At 48.6% G+C, this 19,549-nt stretch overlaps 2 protein-coding genes across 7 annotated transcripts in view; one reads left to right on the forward strand and one right to left on the reverse strand.

The window, feature by feature from the left end:
• RABGAP1 (RAB GTPase activating protein 1) overlaps positions 1 to 4,141 on the forward strand; it is a 166,449-nt gene extending 162,308 nt beyond the window's left edge. For all 4 annotated transcript variants that reach the window (XM_075560458.1, XM_075560457.1, XM_075560459.1 and 1 more), the window contains 2 exons: positions 971 to 1,168; positions 2,466 to 4,141. In XM_075560458.1, coding sequence (XP_075416573.1) covers positions 971 to 1,168; positions 2,466 to 2,588 — 321 coding nt within the window. In that variant the 3' untranslated portion in view covers positions 2,589 to 4,141. The remainder of the gene's footprint in view (positions 1 to 970; positions 1,169 to 2,465) is intronic.
• A 1,694-nt stretch (positions 4,142 to 5,835) lies between these two features.
• Positions 5,836 to 19,549, reverse strand: part of STRBP (spermatid perinuclear RNA binding protein) — a 160,257-nt gene continuing 146,543 nt past the window's right edge. For 2 of the 3 annotated variants that reach the window (XM_075560464.1, XM_075560465.1), the window contains exon 18: positions 18,288 to 19,212. In XM_075560464.1, the coding sequence (XP_075416579.1) occupies positions 19,136 to 19,212 (77 nt within the window). In that variant the 3' untranslated portion in view covers positions 18,288 to 19,135. Of the gene's footprint in view, positions 5,925 to 18,287; positions 19,213 to 19,549 lie in introns of those variants that run through there. The other variant, XM_075560466.1, reaches the window with a different exon arrangement.

Raw genomic sequence — 19,549 nt, forward strand, 5'->3', positions numbered from 1 at the left:
AAGACTACTTGACAGATATATGGCCGAGGTACTGGCAACCCACTGGACAGGAACCCGAGACGTACTTGAACTAAAGGTCTAGTCCCGTGACCCTCTCAGCACAGGCAGTATTTGGGGGCAGGGCCAGGAGGGTTGTCTTTGGAGCAAGATTCACGACTCCTGGTCTCCATTAAAATTGGTGTTTTGCCAGGAGTGTCTATTTTACAAAACTTAAAGACTCGGAGAAAATAAGGAAAACTAAACCAAGCTGTAGTCCCATTGCTCCCGAGAACAGGACTGTTAGCCACACTTTACTGTGTCGCTTACCAGTCTCGGTTCTGTAGTAACCCAATCCATGTCACTGCTTCTCTTTACTCCCTTCCCCGCTGACGTCTCTGAAAGTAAGATGTTTTATGTAGGACACTTTTGTGGCTTAGTAGTACCAAAACCTTTTCTTGGAGGAATATGCAATCATGTTGTTTCCTAGAGTCTAGACCTCCTATTTTGATGAAACATATTAAAGTTTTATTTTTGTGACTGTGCTTTATATGCACTTGTATGTCTCATTTCTTTCACCTGGCATTTAACCACTGCCACCGATTATCAAAAAGTCTTCCAGAAACTCTTCAGCTGCTGCATACCTCCTCCTCGTATGCATGGCGTGTGTGGACCCCAATTCTGGGGTAGTTTAACTCCCACCCCTCCGAATCTGTGATGAAATCCTGGTACATATGTCATTATCTAGCCATTGTTGCATCATTTTCCTAACAAAAGTCTCTAGAGGTGAGTGTCCTGCCTGGGTCAAGGCCTAAGAATGAACACAATATCTATTTGGCCTGGGATATATAATCCCAGGCAGCTTTCCCGAGCCTTCCAAAGAGAGCAGTCGGAAATTCCGAGCTCTGGCACTGAGCTCCTGCGCCCCAAGAAAGGGAGATGGGCTGGTTCCTCCGTGCAGCTTTGTCCCTTTACGTCTGATATCCCATTTCAGCAAAGAGTGGATGACTGCGCACGCTGCCGGGAAGTTTTCAACAAAGAAGGCCGTGTCAAGGGCCTCGGCTCAGCCAAGGACGTCTCAGATGAGGACACAGACGGAGAGAAGGAGGCACTCAGGAACCAGCTGAGAGAGATGGAGCTGGAACTGGCACAAACCAAGCTCCAGCTGGTAGAAGCTGAGTGCAAGATACAGGTACCAGCCAGCGAAGCACTTTCTCTAGGGCTGACGAAGTGGGAGGGCGCGTTTGGGACTCGACTCCCTGGTCTGCCCAGAAATGAGGTGGAAGTTTACTGTTTGGGTCGCTTTTGTGGTTTATCAGCTCTGGCCATAACCCTCATCGGGAGAAGGCTAAGACTGGACCTCTACGAAGTCTGTTTAGTCACCGGCTGGCCTGTCCTCGTGAGAATTCTGTATGCACTTTCAAATCCTTGTCGTTAGTGGAGCCCAAGGGACACAGCTTGGGGTCGTGCAGCATCACAGCGGGGCCCTGGCCTGCATCGCACAGCCTGATGGGGTGGAGAGTCCCTACCTGACAGGCATGTCTGAGGAGGCGATAAGGTGGAAAGGAAGGGCGCGGCACAGCCAGGGTGAGGGCTTTCAAGGAGAGCCTGTGCTTCCCCCGCCCCACTCCATGAGACCTCTGATGCCAGTGAGGAAGTGAGAGGGCTCCTCTGGTCATACTCCTGCTGCATGGCTGGATCCCGAGAACACTGATACTTAGCACGCGGTCAACACTAAGCACTGTGGGAGGAGTGGAGTTCAGGACGACCACTTCTGGCCGATGGGCCCTTCTTCACACACATTCACTGGGCATCTGCTCTTTGCCAGGCCCCATTCTAGGTGCTGGGACTGCAAAGCTAAGACGTGGCTTGTGTGACTGCCCAGGACAATCAGGAAAGGCATCACCAAGGGAGCCAGCAGTCTCTGAGCTGTGATCAAAGGAGGAACAGGGCTTTGCCAGATGCAGAAGCGAGAGAACAGTGAGCATTCCAGGTGGAGAGTGGCGTGTTCAGTAGCTGAGGGCTGAGAGGGCCCAACCTGTGGGGGAACCTCAGCTAATGGGTTCCTGCCCAATCTTCCAGCTAGTCCGGGTGGAGGTGGGCTTGAAGCCAGGGAGTGTAAGTGGGTCCAGGCTCTAAAGCATCGCAGGTGCCAGACGAGACCGTTTAGACTGCCAACGTTGGTGGGAATGAGTGTTGCAATCAGAGGTAAGTCCCTAGCTCCACCACCTGACCTGGTTGGTGTGCAGTGGACTGACAGGGGAGGGAGAGGCTCTTGTGATAAACACACCAGGCAAGACACAGGTCTTGATAAGGAAAGATCCCGGGTCTTTCGACATTCCGGATACTTCCACGGCAGTGTGAGATAGGAGTTTCCAGAGAGCTCTTGAGGGTAGAGAACACAGAGTTCTTGTCTCAGCTCAGCTTTGGGGCGGTAGTGTCATTGGCACTGGTGCCCCACATCCTTGTGTGCTCTGTTCATCTTGCAGGACTTGGAGCACCATTTAGGACTCGCCCTCAATGAGGTACAGGCGGCCAAGAAGACATGGTTCAACCGCACACTGAGCTCCATAAAGACAGCTACCGGAGTTCAAGGGAAAGAGACTTGCTGAGAGCAACTGCTGTTTCCAGGCACCTTCAGAAAACATGACACCTTTTGTTGCCTTCTTTGGCCAGATGTGTGATTCTGTGACTTGTCCCAGGACCAGAATGTGTCTAAATCAGATCCATAGAAGCATGCTGGTAGGTCACTGGGCCAGAGCTCATGAAGCAGGCAGCCTCTGGGGTAGGGCTCTAACTACTGATACTAACAGGCCTGCTAGCTCAGCCGATGCTCCGAACACTAGAACACACTCCTTGGTGTGACCTCCAGGCCTTTTCCCAGCATAGGTCACCAACCAAACCAGCCCAGAGGCTGAGATTTACATGAGTAGTTTGGGGATCCTTCGATCTGTTGGGTTTTTTTCCCCCTTAACCTTTAATTTTTTAAAGTATACATATTATGTATATGGGTCGGGTTGAGGGGGGCGGGGCAGGGAGGGGATCAGGAACTCAACGTAACTCACATCTGCTTCAGTGCCAGCAGAGGGTCCCCAGATAGTCATGGAGAAGCACTTTGTGTTACATAGGATGGTTTCATGGTTGTGGCTGAAGCCACCTAGTTTTGTTAACCTGAATAATCAATGCACAGATTTGGGTTTGGCACCATTCACATGTTTCCGATCAATTCTATGCAACTCTCATCGTTCCTGTTTTGCATCGTAGCTGCCAAAATCACTTCACAATGTTGGTTGGGTGACGTAACTGTGAGACTGGATTAATCGGGACGTGGACAAATCTTACTTTGCTTAATGTGTCATGTCTATGTGTATATGTAAATACCCCTCCCCAGCACACCCAACTGACAGTGTTGAAATCCCACCCGGTGGCTCAGCTGCACAGCATAGGGAGGTGGTTACCAGGCACTTACTTCCACTGTAGGCTGGGGTCGTCGGCACGTGCCCTCACCTCAAGGCTCCTCGTGTTCTTGTATACCATGCCGTACCAGTGAGACACACGGAGCTGTGTGTGTGTGTAAACATGAGTGTTTGTAGACGCCACAAGCTGCAAAGCCCCTGTCCTGTGTCCCTCCTCGAGCCCCTGGGCCCCACCTGAGTGTGGCTGAGGGGGACCCCACCGTCAGGTTAGCTGTGAGTTCTCACTTCACTCTGGAATGGAGATTTTAGCACCTTCTTTCCCTCTTCCCCTTTTAAATTGCTGACACTTAATTTATATAGTGATAAGCTGACTGAAGCTGTCTCACAGACGGTCTTGTCTTTGCTGCGTGCAGTGTGGAGATAGCTGGTTACAAGAGGCACTGGTTTGTATATAAAGACGTGGGTGGGTTTGTCTTGCTTTTGTCAGCTGTACTAAAGCTTTCTGAGGTCATCTGTCCGGGAGGTAGCAAGTGACGCCACCCCCACCCCCACCCCGAGGCTTTGTCTTTCCTCTTCGCTTCCCAGAACAGCTGTAAGCCCATCTAATACTAGGTGTGTGGACGTCGTGCTAGGGTAGTTTCAGTGTGTCGACTTTATGAATTGATATATAAACCAGTAAAATTGTATTACTATTTCTTTTGTGGGTTTTATTTTAACAAGCATATTCATTAAATATTTTGGTACAAACAGCATTGTTTTATGAAAGCCACTTTTGTCATTAGTGCTCTTGCCACCACCACCCCCCCACCCTGGCCCACAAAAGCAAATTGGTGCAAACCTTCTGCCCCTCTGTGCTGTCGAGCAGAATGTGTGACCTCAGGGAGCTGCTCTCCTCTCACAGCTCCCACTGGGCAGCTTGCAGGTACCAGGTGGCAAGCACGAGATGACCCAGCCTTTGGCACTAGCCAGGAGCACCACTCCTCTGGGCACTAAAGCTCTGCGGGCACAGGACCAGAACAGTGTGTTTGAGGTGTAGGAAATCTGAGGACTGTAATCATGCCTCCAAAGACAAAAGTCTCTCACTGGGCAGGGAAAGAGAGGGGTCCCACAGTAGCTGGGGCAGTGGGGTCATGGACAGAAATTCGGGGGGGTCAGCCCGTCCAGTCTATTCATCTGAAGGTGGCCCAGGTTCCTGCCTGTGGGGATGCGGCCCCTAGGCCCACGCTCTCCTCTGCAGCAGGAGGGAAGAAGGATGCTTCCAGGAGCCCCCAGAGGTATCACTTGAGAAGCAAGGTAAGGCCCAGGACACTGCTGATTGCCCACAGGAAGGTCAGATTAGTGGTTGGCCCTTCCTGCCTTTTCTCCCTTACCACCCCGAGGTTGAGAGCACCCTGGCAGGGGCCACTGAAAGGCCATCCTCACAGGAAGCAGGCAGAGGAGGGCATTTCTCTGGGATCCACACTACTGCCCAACCCCTTTCCCAGATTAAGACAGGAAGAGTCCAGAAGGAGCAGTCTGCTCAGTACTTTTCCTGTCCTTCAGGTCCGTGTTCATAAATGTTGGCACTCAGGACAAGTCCTCATCCCTGCCTCTGCCCTGGTTCAGAGAGAGGAAAGCACACTCCTGGGAGACCCAGTGAGAGACCTGTCTCAGGGCTGCCCACCCCCCCCCCCCCAGCTCTGCTGTGAACAAGACAGACAGATGAATTTGAAGTGCGACCCCAGGTGGTTCAGAGATGTTCCAGGTGTGCAGAGCCCTGTGGGAACTGGGAAGGTATGTAACTGAGCACAAGGACACGGCTGCCCTGCCCTGTGGCTGAAGGGAGCTGCCGGTGGAGCAGCAGGTGGGAGAGTCAGAAGCAATGACCAGTAACGCGGTAGGCCTGGGAAATGATGGGAGCAGAGTGCAGGCCAGTAGACTGGGGCTGTGGCCAAAGAGTACAACGTAAAGCCACTGGGGCGTTTCTGCCAACTGTGGGAACTTTCTATGGGGCTACATGAAGGACAAGATGAGAAGTCGGGGTTGGCTGAGGTGATCGGGGGGGGGGGGGGGGGGAGGTGTCTTGAGAAGGCAGGGCAGAGTTTAGGCCTATTGAGAGCTGGGCAGCATCTGTAGCCCCGAACAGCTCCATCTGTGTCGTGCGGGTGCTCTGCCCTGTGCTGCAGACGGAAGGCACAGCAGCATTCCCACTGTTAGGACCTAGAGTCTCCCAGATACTGCTAACTTTTCTCTGGGGTCAAAAGTGCACCCCTGGTCGAGAATCTAAGCTTCTTGCTGGTGACACTGGTGTGAGAGGCTTCTGGGGTTGGGTTTAGTGGAAACACCAGACTTGGGGGGGGGGGGCACAATACACGAGAGAGGCGGTGACTGATTTTTGGAAACCTTGGGACCCTCCAGTTCAATAGGGACACATGGTTTCCAGTTATAGTGCCTTGCTTGTTCAGAGAAGGCCTGTTTCTTAAATGAGAATGTAAGTCCTCTTCAAAGATTCCTCATGGTGGAGGTGCCTACACAGAACAGGCCGGCCCAGTGCTGTTAAAACAGAAGCTTTTATTAGTGTTCATCCAAATGGGGAAAATGCAACATGTCAGGGCGTGACAGATAGATGGCGGCGGCCAGCCAGAAGTCCAGTATCGCTCGGTGCAGAGGGAGGGGCCAAGATGTGAGCAGCAGAAGATCCCTTTGGGTGACGGCGAGGCACAGGTGACAGTCCACACATGCAGGCTGCTGCTCAACCACACCCAGGGCTTCATGCTCAGTCCTTCCTGTGTGTTGCCATCGTCCCCATGGGGACGGACAGTCCTTAGTGGTTGCCTTTTCCGGGTGTTTAACATAATGCACAATGTAACCTTATTGCCAGGGAATTTGCACTGCAAATTTTACTATTTACACCAACGTATTCCAAAAAACAGTCAATAGATACAAACATTTTGAATACATCACTAAAAATGAACTTGGCCATCACCAGACCAGAACAAAGGACCTACTGCAAAAGTCCAATACAATGTGTGTAACCGTGCAGTAGGGAAAGTGTCTACCACAGACACTTTCCACTGTTCCCATGCCTCTTGAACCCCACCCTGATGCTGACGAGCAAGACCAACTGACTTTCGTGAGAGCGCCCCACTGAGCAGCTCCACTGCATGCCCACCTGCTTTCCAGGCCATCCCGCCACTGCCCATCAGCCCAGCTTTCTCCTGGGTGGAAGAGACCTGGCTGTGATTATGGTGACCTCTGGAGGGTGTGGTCAGTCACTTACAGAGACTGAAGGCTCGAACACAAGCCTGACTGGTGGGTACCTGGAGAAAGGCCTGAGATGAAAGATGCTATGGACCTAACAAGATAACCCTGCTGTTAAAGACTAAAAGTCTGTGAGGCCTACCCTAGAAAAGAAGACAAAAATGGCAAAGGCAGCAAGTCTCACCTTGACCAAGGGTCCAATCCATGTCTTGGAGCCCTGGTGCACTAGAAAGGCAAGCAGCTACGAGCTGGATGGAGGCAGCTTGCGAGACAGCCAGACCCTGGCCCTGGCCCCGGAGGACTGAAGAAAGCCGGGCCAGGCTCCCGCCGACACTTCTAGGAAGAAGGTGCTCAGACAGACCTCCATGACTAGGCCTGGCCCAGCTTGAGAGCCCACGGCACTGAGGGAGCAAGGGTGATTCAGCACCTTCTCTGCGCCTGGCAAGACCACTCCTTAAGGAAAGGGACGCCAGTGATGTCAGGATAGCCACCCCTGTGTCAAGTGACAGGAGAGGTACTTTTGGAACCAGGGCTTGCCGGGCTTACTTCCAAATGGTACCTTAAGTGTGACAGTAGGTGTCAGGGCTGGAGTCTGGAGGAGCCTGGGGAGACCAGGCACAAGGAAGGTTAGATGACAGAAGCTCATGAAGGAAGCAAGTGATCTGGACTGTGTGGCACATCACACCGGCTCTCAGAGGGCGAGCACCCGCCATCAGAAAGAGGGCAGAGCGGCAGGGACCCTGCGTGCTATTTTCTAAAAGGTGATGGAGCAGGAACATCTATCTTTAAAAAGGGACACAAAAAAATGGGACTGCCAAAGCAGCAGGAGTACTTTCTAACCATCCTCTCATAAGCAGGAGCACGTGACTGATGGCACCAAGCCTATGCAGGTGGATTCGGGCCTGGCTTCTGGTGTCACTTCCGGTGGCTGACAACCAGTTGAGAACCACCACAACTACCTGCCTGCAAGGCTGCTGAATGGGTGCAAGGCCGCACCTCTGGAGGTGCAGGGTGGTGGGGGAACCCATGTATGGCCCACATAAGTCACCTTCCCTTCCTGTGCTGCTGCTCTGTGTCATGAGGTTCATGCCTAGTGTCTGGTAGAACAGCAACCTGAGTCCCTGGCTCCGTGCAACCACAAGTCAATTTCCCAGTGCATGACTGGGGCCCCCAGGGGCCCTTGTCCATCTCTGCTCAGAGCACCCCTGCCTGGATCCAAGAACACAAAGCCTCTGAGGCCCTGTGGAGGAAGAGTGACTCCCTGCCCGTGAGAGCGCCTTGGGTGTCTCTTGTTCCCACTGCATGGCAGAGGCAGGGGCTGCCCCTGCTGGGAGCTCCTCCTAGGAGGTGATGAGGGAACAAGGGTAAGTCCCCTCTGTGCAGGCACTTGTATTGTCCCTTTTCCAGGCCCTCCCCAGGCCAGCCTTGGGCTCTCACTCCCTCCTGCACATGCAGCACTCGGCCTCCAAGTCTTCCTCCTATGGATGGAGAAAGTGCCTTCCCTAGCACCTCACAGATGTTCTGTGACAGGAAAGGACCAAGCTCCTGCACGCCTGACTGAAAGGGAGGAAACCTGTTCTTAGCATTTTGCCCTCCCTCATCAGGCCCCAGGTAACATGAGAAAAGACAGAATGCTTTGTCTTGGGACACAATCCCAGCAAGGACAGGAGCCCTGGTCCAGTAGTGGTTACTCACAGGGCTGCTAACTGCAGTGTCAGCAGTTTGAAGCCACCGCTGGTCCAAGGGATAAAGATGAGGCTTTCTACCCCTGTAAAAAGTTAAGTCTTGGAAACTCTCAGTGGCTGTTCTGCTTTTTCTCCATGGTCGCTATGAGTCAGCTTTGACTCGATGACAGATGAGTTTTTGAGCAGGAAGGAAGAAGCCTGGAAGAGAAGAGTCTGCCAAGCTCTACCGTGTCTCAAGTAAAGATGGGTGCTCACTGGCCCAATGAAGCCAATAGCTTTGCACGATGAGGTTAGCCCAGGTCCTGGTTAAAACAAACTCTGTAAACTCACCATCTCATTCTGATTCACAGTGGCCGTATCTGACAAGGTAAGATAGCTTATGTGGGTTTGAGACTACCTACAGGAACAGAAAGCCGCCTCTTTCTCCCACAGTGGCTGGTGGATTTGAACTGCTGACCTTGTGTTAGCAGCCCAACGAGTAAGCCACCATGGCTAAAAGGCTCAAACTAAATGGAAAGTTAGATGTTGTGGCCTCCCACAATCAAAGTGACTTTGTAAAATCACGCCTGTGCTCACTTTCTGAACGTACATGTCCACTGGCTCCCATTGCCAAGAGTTAGACACTCCATGGCTTGGTGTGCATGGCCCTTCACAAGATGACCCCTGTACCTCCCCTGACAGCCGCTAATGCCATCCTCAGCTACTTGCTCTATCCTTCAGTCCCCTCCCTCTGACTCAACAGCCAAACTCCTTAGGTCAGAGGCCACTGCTGGCTTTTCCACAGTGGGTGCACAAGAGAGAGGTTGCGGAAAGCTAACGGGGCTCAGGCAGCAGGTATAAAGGAAGTCTCTCATGAGTAAACCAAAGGCTGCAGGGCAGGGCAGGCATGATCTGGCCCCTAGGCTATACTGTTTGTTCTGGTTCCTTGGCACACAGCCCACCCGGCCATCCACATGCTGCCTGCGGGTGCTCTGACCTTAGCAGAATTGAGTCCTCGGGGTCAGGGACCACAGAGGCCGAGAAATCTAAAACAGTTACTACCTGGTCCATTGCAGCAAATGCTGCTGAGCCTGAGTCTGACACACCGTAACGTGCCTCTGCTACTGAGCTCAGAACCCTTCACAGCACCCAATGGCAGCAAGACAGATCAGGAGAGGAAGGGGTGGTGGCAGGGACACTGGCAAGGTTGCTGCCAGTGGACACATTGCAACCCCACCCCCGTCTTGAAAGAACCCATGCCTGTGTCAGGACACCTTGAACCTTGTCATAAATTGACTTCTGGGCTCAACCACCCCCTCAAAAGCCTCTTCAGCCCTAGTCCCCAGCACAGCTCTGGAGCCATGGCAACCCCGCGACAGTGCGGCTGAGGCAGACACAAATCTGACCCTTCCAGTGAACACAACCCCAGGGGCATGCAGCCCCGGGGAACTCTGAGGAGGGCCACACGGTAGCCGAGGGTCTATCCTTCTGAATCCAATGAGTTGCCACCCTGGCCTAGGAAGACAAAACCACACATAATGATCCAAAAAGCACAAGGCACCAGTGTGCCTGTCCCTGCTCAGACAACCCCTTGATGGGCGGAGGGGAGTGGGAGGGTTGAGCAGCAGTTCTGGTAAGGGCCAGGCACAGACTGACCAATCCAAACACCTGAAAGCACAGGGACAGCCCATGAGCAGGTTGGATGGGGCAGCTCACCAACACCTGATCTCCCAGCTTGGTGGAGACCAGTCCTCTCACCGACCCCTCCCAAGCATGAAAACCTGCCTACGCTTTGAGCCTCCACAATGCCCGGGTCCTGCCCGCCCACCCCTCACCCGTCCTCTTCCTCTGTCATCAATCTTTTACCATCAGCTGCCTATACTCGTCATTTCAGACAGCAGGAGTGGCCTTGTACACAGTTGGCCCAAACCCTGCCACTCCAGCCCTGCCGCCCAGTAAGTTGGAACTGTCACAAGCCCATGTCCTTTCTAGGCACACAGTGCTTGACCACCCTGCTGTGAGGAGGCGGGAAAGGGGTGTGTGATTTTTTTTTTTAACAATCATATAAAGTGTAGTGTTTGCATGAAAATACAATCATCCAGCCATCAGCATCAAGCACAGCACTACCAGAACGTGTGGGCCCAACCACACACTTGCTGTGTAATTTTGGGCAAGTTTTCTCCTCTCTACGACTCCACTTCCTCAGAGAAAGTGCCTAGATTACATGGTTGTGGTGGAATTCAAAACAGATTCCTAAGAACGGGCTCTCATCACATCTCTGAACACAGCCTTTAAAAAAATGAAGTATTCAAGAACCACAATGTTTTGCCACAAATAAGCGGGGTGAGTTAAATAAGGCCCTGAGCTTCAGTGTCCTTGTTTGTTGAGTGGTGGGGACAACAACCTGCATTGCCACTGCCCCAGATGTCCTGGGTGGGGAGAGAAATCAAACCAGGAGTGTGGGGAGAGGCTGCAAAATGCTGGATTCAACCAAGGCCAGGAGCCCCTTCTGCTCACACACAAGCCAGTGCGCCAGAACTCACGCAGCCTGCACTCACCACACGCTCCTTTCTCCTGCCCCTCGCCAGCCTAAGGCAGGCTGCTCAGAAAAACTGCCATGGTCAAGGAAGAGCATCCTTTTGAGATGAGTGAGAAGTATCTTTCCCTGAAAAGGATGTTGTATCCACCCCCACCCCCACCCGCTCCTAAGCAGAGAACTCATGGGCATTATTTAGCAAAGGAGCTTGTGTGACTGACAGGACGTACGCAGGAGAATTACAAGCTCACTAGCAGCAGTGCGTCAGTGACCTCAAAGCCGGCTCCACCAGAGCTCACCGAGCAGGGCTCAACCTCCAGAGAAGACTGGCTGAAGGCTGGTATTGGGGACACCTAGCAATAGAACCAGCATCTGTAGTCTGATACCCCCATCTCTGTCTCCAACCTGAGCCCAGGGCAGCTCCCACATTCGCATTCCAAACCCTCTTCCTTGTACCCCACCAGGCACGCAGAAACAAGAGGCTAAATGAACCACAAACCCTTGTCTCTCAGTGACAGCCATGCAAAAAAAAAAAAACATTTCAAATACAAGAAACTTCCTTGGTTTATAAAGCCACAGCTCATCCCTCTAGTCTATCAAAACAATCGTCCCGTTATTTCGAAAGAAACTACCCTGGTCTTTAAGCCAGGCTATTCGGTCTGGGATGATTGCATGGCTGAGGGTCTGGATTCTAGCACACTGGATTCCCAGGAGCCTGCCCATTGCCCACCAGGTCCTGCTCTCCATTCCCAGCCTGTGCCTTCGGGCTGTAATGTAGCTGAAAGCACTTTGTTGGGTGTTGAATAGAGCTGGGTTCCATTCCTGACTCAGACCCAATTCCAAGAAGGTTCTGAGAAGGAAATGAGAAAGTCCAAGTGCCTGGTGTTTGAAAGATTCCAATGTTAACCCCCACTTCCCTTCCTCTCATTTCCAAGCTCTCATTGCTGCTGCTTCAGTCTGCTGCTGCCCAGCACCCCAAAGGACCTATACCGACCGAGTCACTGCCAGCTGATTGACCTGGAGCATCTGCAGAGATCATTAGCGCAAACTATGCCATGGGTTCAAGGGAGAAAACACTACGATGAGGTTGGGCTCTTAGGGAGTGCTGAGAGGATATCTTAGCCCCAGCCAGGCTGATGCCATTCGGTCCTGCTGGCCATACAGCAGCAAAGAGGACCACTCTGGAATGCTCCATCTACAGCTGGTGTTGGCTAGTCTCACTTGCTGGGGCCCCTTGGGCACATGGAGGCAGTCACCATCAGACCCCCACCCCAACACAGGCCGCACCATGTGTTGGCTCAATTTTCCCTTTCTGCAAAGAAAAGTCAGGCTTCCCCTTAGAACAACCAGGAAGTTAAGAAGTTAACAACTGATCAAGCAGGCACAACTAATAATAATACGCAATCAGTCTTCTCTCAAGCTTGATGGAGAAGAAACAATGATCCAACCAAACGGCCCCAACCTGGGAGGAAGAGTGATTTCTGCCAAGGTGTTAGTCATGCAAGCACCTCTTGGACTCGAGGGAAGCCCCTTGGCAACACTGCAAGTCTACCGTATTTACCTCCTGAAATGAACTCTGTCCTTGTCTACACACAGCTTCTATAACCTTGGAATAGTTTACAACCCCAGCTTTATTCCTGTCTTAGCTCACCTCTTCTCAACAGACTGGGCTACTCAGCCCAGTTTCCCCTCAGAGGCTCCTAAAGTCTATGGAGGCACAGAACAGACAGTTAAGATGTGCTTTATTCAATCCACATTCAAAAACCACCATCTGCCCATTCTGACTCTTACTAAACAATTAACTATCCAACTGTATGTGGACAGGCAAGAAAGGGACTGAAAACCAAAAGCCTACTTACTGCTGCCAAGTCCCTTCCGACTCAAAGCCACCCACTGGGACCGAGCAGAACTGCTCGCTCTGGTTCCTGAGGCTGTCTGTCAGTCTCACAGGACAGACTCCCTCCTTTTGCCTCCCATAGATCAGCTTTGAGGCTTGAAGATCACCTTGTGGTTAGCAGCTCAGCTCAGTGTTTAACCCACTGTGCCACCAGTCCCCACTCCCCCCGCTCCCGGCAGATCAGACAGATAGGCAGAAGCGAAGCCTCATGCAGTGGTGAGCACAGGTTTTCCCCACAAAGTATCAAAGGGAGGGTGGTGAGGGGAGAGGTCAGTTGCAGGGATGCGATCTGTCCGCAGGAGCACCAGAGTCCGTCGGTGCCTTGGCACAGCCTGCAGCCTTCCAAGCCCTGGTGAGCACTGAAGGTTTTGAGCTCCAGAGCTCACCTCATCAAACACACTTTCTCATTAGAATGCAAGGGGAGGAAACTTGGAGTCAGCAGGTAGGTGCACTAAGTGCAGCCCTTTGGTATAAGTTCTAAGCACCCTTAAAGTCCAAATCAAGTATTTATCAGTCCCTGGAAGCAGCCTCACCAGTGATAGGGGTAACTACCAGAGCAGAAACCAGCAATGTCGTTCTGCTTCCATAATGGCTTCACCATAGCAGCCCTCACCAGGCCTTTGGTTGGCGTGTCTTGTCCTCTCCCAGAGGCTGCCAACCTTCCAACCCAGTTAGCACTAAAGAGCCAGCTGTACAAGCCACAAGCAGGCAGGCAGCCACACGCCCCACCACCTCCACACACCTTTGCCTCCCTCACATGCATCCTTCCCACCATTTACGGAGTATGTGCCAGGTACTGATCAAAGCCCTCTGTGTATTAACTAACCCCAAACCTCCTGAAAATTAGCTGGTTGGAAAGAAATGCTTTGGCCCAGATATCCACATGGTTTCTAGCCCCCATTTCCAGCTGTGCTAGAAAGCGTACATAACCTAATTTAAAGTATGCTGCTTAAAAAAAAAAAATCCAAAGATCACTGCTTCAAGCATGTTAGCTCCCACCTAAAATGGTAAAGTGAAGAGGATAAAAAAGTTTATTCTTACAACTCCACTTGAATTCCTGACTTAAGACCAGTCTTTCTGGAAGATGCTATTAGGAAAGAACCAATCCTTAGCATCTTCTAGATGCCCTACATGTAACTGCCAGAGAGAAACACATCAACACAAATGCACCGCAGCAGAACGTGGTTCTTCATCTGCACTACTCTTCCCCCAGGCCGCCTTGTAATGCCGAGGAACCTCCGGCCACCAGAGCACTGCAGAGCCTGCGCCATGATTCTATGAGGCACGTTCTTGTTCCGGAGGCCTTCAAAGACTGGCCTGTGACAAATAGGATTTACGTGAAGATTATCCAGAGAGCACACCTAATACCCCTGGTTTGGAAATGCCAGTAGACCCTACAGTTCTAGGGCTTGTGATGTTAGAAATCTTGCAACTGGAAGAGGGGCGGATTAAGAATTCCCCTTATTTCTTTCCCCTAACTCACTACTTAAGATTGCTTTTCACTAGTTATTAATAAAATCTAAGCAACCTAGGGACTGACAATGAGTGACTGATTATAAAGGTCACATTCCTTTCACATAATCCAAAATGCATGGTGCATGTTATAACTGCCCCTCTAACCTGTTACACGGCCCACGCTGCTCTCAAAGGACAGGGGTGTGGGTACTCATTTCACTTCGTCCACTTCCTTCAATAGAAAGAGGTCCATGAGACACAAAGCAGAGTTGTGTTGATTTCAGGTTCTCATGATGGCTAAGGAAACCGTTCCAATTCTGTGCTAGTATCATTAAAGGATTGTGTTATTAAATAGCAGAAACAACTCTGTTGCCACTGCAAACACAGTTTATCTCCCAAACTAGGATCTTTATAGCAGGTTCAACTCCACCAACACTCTTCACCGGTCAGAGCCTCTGTTTCCTTTTCACCTTGAAAAGGGGGCTGTCACCTGAGAGGCACTCAGCTGTCTACGCAAGTTTGGGTTGCACTTGGTACTAGTCAGCTATACCGCGTACAACTTTTCGTATAAATGCCAAAGCCACATTAAAATGTATATACAGATTCTGTATGGGGAAGAAAAAAAGTTGTTCCAGCAACCTTAAAGTTAGTAATATAAAGAAAACTGCTACTTAGAAACAAATATAAAACATAAGACTCATTTTAATCTCTATAGATCTATATATATATATTTATATTTACAAATACAGCCCTAGCACAGACAGCTCACACATATGAAATGCATTTATGAGACACAGACTAACCCAAGGGGATCATTACAATCCCTTACCTAACCCTCACATCTCATAGGATGGACTCCATGATGGCGGAACACAGTGGGAAATAAATCATCTAGCTACTTAATCTGAGAAAGACAGATGAATAGCCTGCCTGACATCTACTTGGTCTCTGCTGCCTGGGTATTCACCATTCTGAGTCTCATCAAAGTTGGTTCTCAAGTAGCTTAAAAACTCAATCAATTACATATTTTTCCATAGTTACCTTAATATTTTGGTTTTATTTTCTATTGCTTTTTAAACGTATGGCTTCTTGCTGCTGTTGTATTCATACAACACAGATCAGAGCTTTTCATTCCTCAGAGAGGTTTCTCTCCTGGAGAAATTGGCACTTTGATCCTCAGCTTTAGTAACAAATGGACCGACCCACCAGCACTGTTACCAATCTCACTGCTTATACAAATGCCAGAGCTCTGGCCAAAAGAGAGCTGTTGTTGAAATCTTAGGTGAACTGTCCCTACCACTAAATTCTTGTATTTAAAGCAGGTACATGTATGTAGTCTACACACATGTGATACATTTGTATACACACACACAATCTAGCAAATGTGAAATTTCTTTCTTGAGTAGAAAGTAATTACAAGGGTATTAAAACAAGTGCTGAAAATAACTACTTTACATTTACACTATCAAGTTTTTAAAGGTGGGATGATGACGTAGGATCTAAGAGATCAAACATCCTGTATGATTGTCACATAGGCATGTTGCGTGTAAATTGTCTTTTAGTTATTTTTCTCTTTAATCAGAAAATAAAAGAGCTTACCTTTTTATACTGAGATCACAGCTTACAGTCACTACAGTTCAGCCTATTTTATACAAGTGATATGGCTACGAAGGTCCGAGGAGAACGAGAATAAAGTGAGATAAGCGTGCTGAAAACTGCTTAAAAGTATTAACCTGAAATACACAGAGGGTCCAACACTAGTTTTAAAAATACATTAACAAGGTATTCCCAGCTCTTCAATTCATAATGGTAACGGACTGATTCATGGTTTTCAAGCATTCATCCAAATTAAAAACAAAAGAAAAGGCTAATACTAGCAAAATCTACCAAGTGGTTTGGTCCCCAGGTGAACGATCTGAGAGGCTTCAGGAACCATGTAAGCCCAATTCCACGCGTCACCGTCCTATGCACCGCATCTGTCAGCATGAGGTATGTTGGGAATCTAGCGGACTGATTACCTTGCACAAGAGATGGGGTGTTCCTGCAACCTGAAGAAATCCAGGGTGCAAGCCACATCCCGGGCACCCAGCCCCATGCAAAGCATATGGCTTCAAGGAGGACCCTTGTCTCTGAGAAATGATAGCAGCACTATGCCATTTATGTGCTAAAAAAAAAGTTTAGAAACTGTCAGAAGATAGCATAGCTCACACACTAATTCTAAGTTCTACATTGGTCTGTAAACTCCCCGACATGAGACTAGGCTACAAGGGGTTCTGAAGAGATATTGCTAGGTTTCCAAAGGAAGGTTTTAAAACAGACACATGGCTTTGAATAGAGTGGTGCTCTTCTTTCAAACGCTCAGTCATTGCTTTCAAAAAGGAGGTGTCAGAGGGGTGTGTCTGACAGCTGAAAAGCCTCGGGGTGGGGACAGGGGGGTGTGTGTCACACTGCTCTTAAGAACAAGACATAGGAATTGCCATTTCAAGCCAGACAACCTGATGGTTCTAGAAGTCAGAGAAGAAATCTTGAGGGCCCAAGTGAATAATAAATGGTGCGACGCTCAGAGGCTGGCAATAGGGGCTGTCAATGAAAAAACCACCTACAGTGGAGAAAAGAGCAGAGAAGCAAAACTTTGTGTTAATTCCACGCAATTTGGTGAAGCCAAGAGCTCCATTTATATTTCTCTGCTCTTTCAGCTGTACGTGGAATTTTCATTACAAAATGAAGGGGGAGGAAGGGCGAAGGGGCAGGGGGTACACTGAATTCATTACAGAATTTAAACAGTTGAACTTGCATGGTTACCACTTCTAACAAAGGACTGACAGCTCAATTATTTTAAGTAAAGCAGAGAAATGTAAAAGTTTGCAGCAACTGGGCAGGTTTACAACATGGTTAGTAACTTCCAACAAACAACAAAATTAAAAAAAAAAACTTGGTAGAAACCATTCGAAATGACTGCCATCATGTTGGAAAACAGCACAGCTCCCTCTTTGCCATTATAGAGGGCTTGAGTAATGAAGCAGAGTCAGCTACTTCAAAAGAATTTTCTAGAGAGAAATCTCCAGAGAGATTCCAACTTGGAATGCAAATTTGACGATCAATTCCAATAACAATACAGCTGCAGCTGCCAATTCATAGTATTCCAAAGCAAAGAGGACTGCAGTAAATATTTAATTAATACAAACTGGACCCGACCAGCCATGCTTTTTCTTCTCAGTGATGGCTCTGTTTCATCCATCGGTCAGCAAAACAAATCAATGAAACATGAACCCTCCCAGCGGAGACGGGCCCTCTGTTTATGTCTAGCCACTGATGCACAGGATGAGAATGATATGTTCACAGCTATTTCCAGCAAGTGATGAGGTTTTATTAAAGTATCACCCACCACTCATACAGAAAAAAAATCACTGTTTTAAGTACCTCTGTGAAGCTGTCCTAGCGTGTGTTTTAAATTGCCCATTTCACCCACATTGAGAGGTCCCTCAGAAATCTGGAACATAGATCTGCCAGGTTTTGCGACTCCCAGGCTGTCTGATGGGCAGTGTTCAGCTCTCAACACAAAATTTGAGGAGAGAGAAGCTAATTCATGCTAAGAACGACAAACCTTTTTAAGACAGGCCAACTTAAACATTGGCATGAGACCACACGTCCTCGTGGGGGTGAGTACTTTAATGAAACCATTACCTTCTAGTAACATTACAGGCTTTCCAATAAGGTGAGAATGCCAGTGGAAAACTTAGGTCTGCACCCTTTACAGAACAGCACAATGTTACTTGACTGATCGGTTTTCACCAGCTTAATCAGGTGTCTTAAAAACAAATGCTGACCCATGGCTGAAACCTGTCACTTTTCACAGCAGCACTCAACAAGAACTGGGACAATTGAAGAGCAAGTTTTTATGGGGACCCTGTTGCTGCTTTAGATTCTGATGTAATTGAAGAGAAAAAGGAACCCTTCAATAAATCCCAGAAAAATCACTAATCTTTTATCCAGATTTAAAAAGCCAGGGCATGAACATAGTATCTTACAGAGTGAAGAAGGCCACAAGAACAAGAGTGGGTGATTGATCGATTAATTTATTATTTTTAAAACTTGGAAATTCAGGAACTTAAAATAATCACCCTCCTTCCCCATCTCCGGGCAGGGCCGTCACTGTGGTAAGCAGCACTCTGACAACAGACTAGCACCTCTCTCCAGGAACGCCCTCGTACAGCAGGAGTACCCAGGGCTCACAAAGGCAAAGGGGACCGGCTCAGACTAACCATCGCCTTCATTTTGTCGTGAGCAGATTGCTTACAAATGAATGGGCTCTAGAACTAAGTAAAGATTAGTTTTCAATTTCTTGTAATTTGCTACCAAGACATATCAAAATTAATAAGCTAAAACAATATTCAAACCCATATTTTATTGGCTTTAATTACACATTTGGATATTTACAAAGTTAAAGTTTAAATGAAAAGTCTCTATTGTATTAAAAAAAATAACTACAGCCCAGACTTGAAGTGCCCTGGGGCAAATACAAATCAGTCAGCTAAGGGTCAGTGACTGCATCAGGAACCAGGCAGCACTCTCATGTTACAACAAAGCAGTTTATTTGTGATCAGTGTTTGAGACTCTATACATCCTTCACAAATTTAATTTTACATAATCTGATACTTCTCGTAAAACTTAAAACGCTTAACTGCTAGATTTTTTTTATTTCCCTAGAACAGAAGGGCTGGTATAAGTTATTTTCCGGAAATGAGGTACCGTTTCACAGAACTGGTTTCTTTTTGTTTTCAAGTTTTAAAGAACTAAATTTGCATTTGTTAAAATCAAAAAGTAAGAAAGATGTTCTTTACAAATAATTTTGATCAAGTATGTGTTCAAAGAAAGCAGGATAAAAAGGCTTTTTCACTAACATCTGTATTGACTGTATTGTTGCTCAATAGGAATTAGCTTCTGTCATTTGCTAAAAGAATGAGTAGTGGGGAACAGGATATGTTGGGAATTTCATAACGGGCAACAGAACCATTCTCTTGGGTAAACCTACAGAGAAAAGAAACGGAGAGGACTCCAAATAAGTTTAATAATCCAAAAATAATTTTTCAGGTTAAAGAAAGAAAAGTCTTACAGTAATCACCTTAACCTTTTCCAGATTAGTCAGCTAACATGTAATATTGTAGTCGAGGCACAAACTCTATTTTGAAATTGTTCATAGTGCTTTGATAAGTAAGTTTCCCCTTACAAATCAAGATAGCTCTCAAGAGACTGATACTCAAAAAACCAGTTCACTGGAGTGAGCTGCCATGTATTCTAACGATTGAAAGCACTGTTATTGATTACTGGTCTAAAGTGACTCCATAAAGTCAGGCTGGTTCACATT

The sequence above is a fragment of the Tenrec ecaudatus genome, chromosome 10 (assembly GCF_050624435.1).
Source record: "Tenrec ecaudatus isolate mTenEca1 chromosome 10, mTenEca1.hap1, whole genome shotgun sequence".
NCBI lineage: Eukaryota > Metazoa > Chordata > Mammalia > Afrosoricida > Tenrecidae > Tenrec > Tenrec ecaudatus.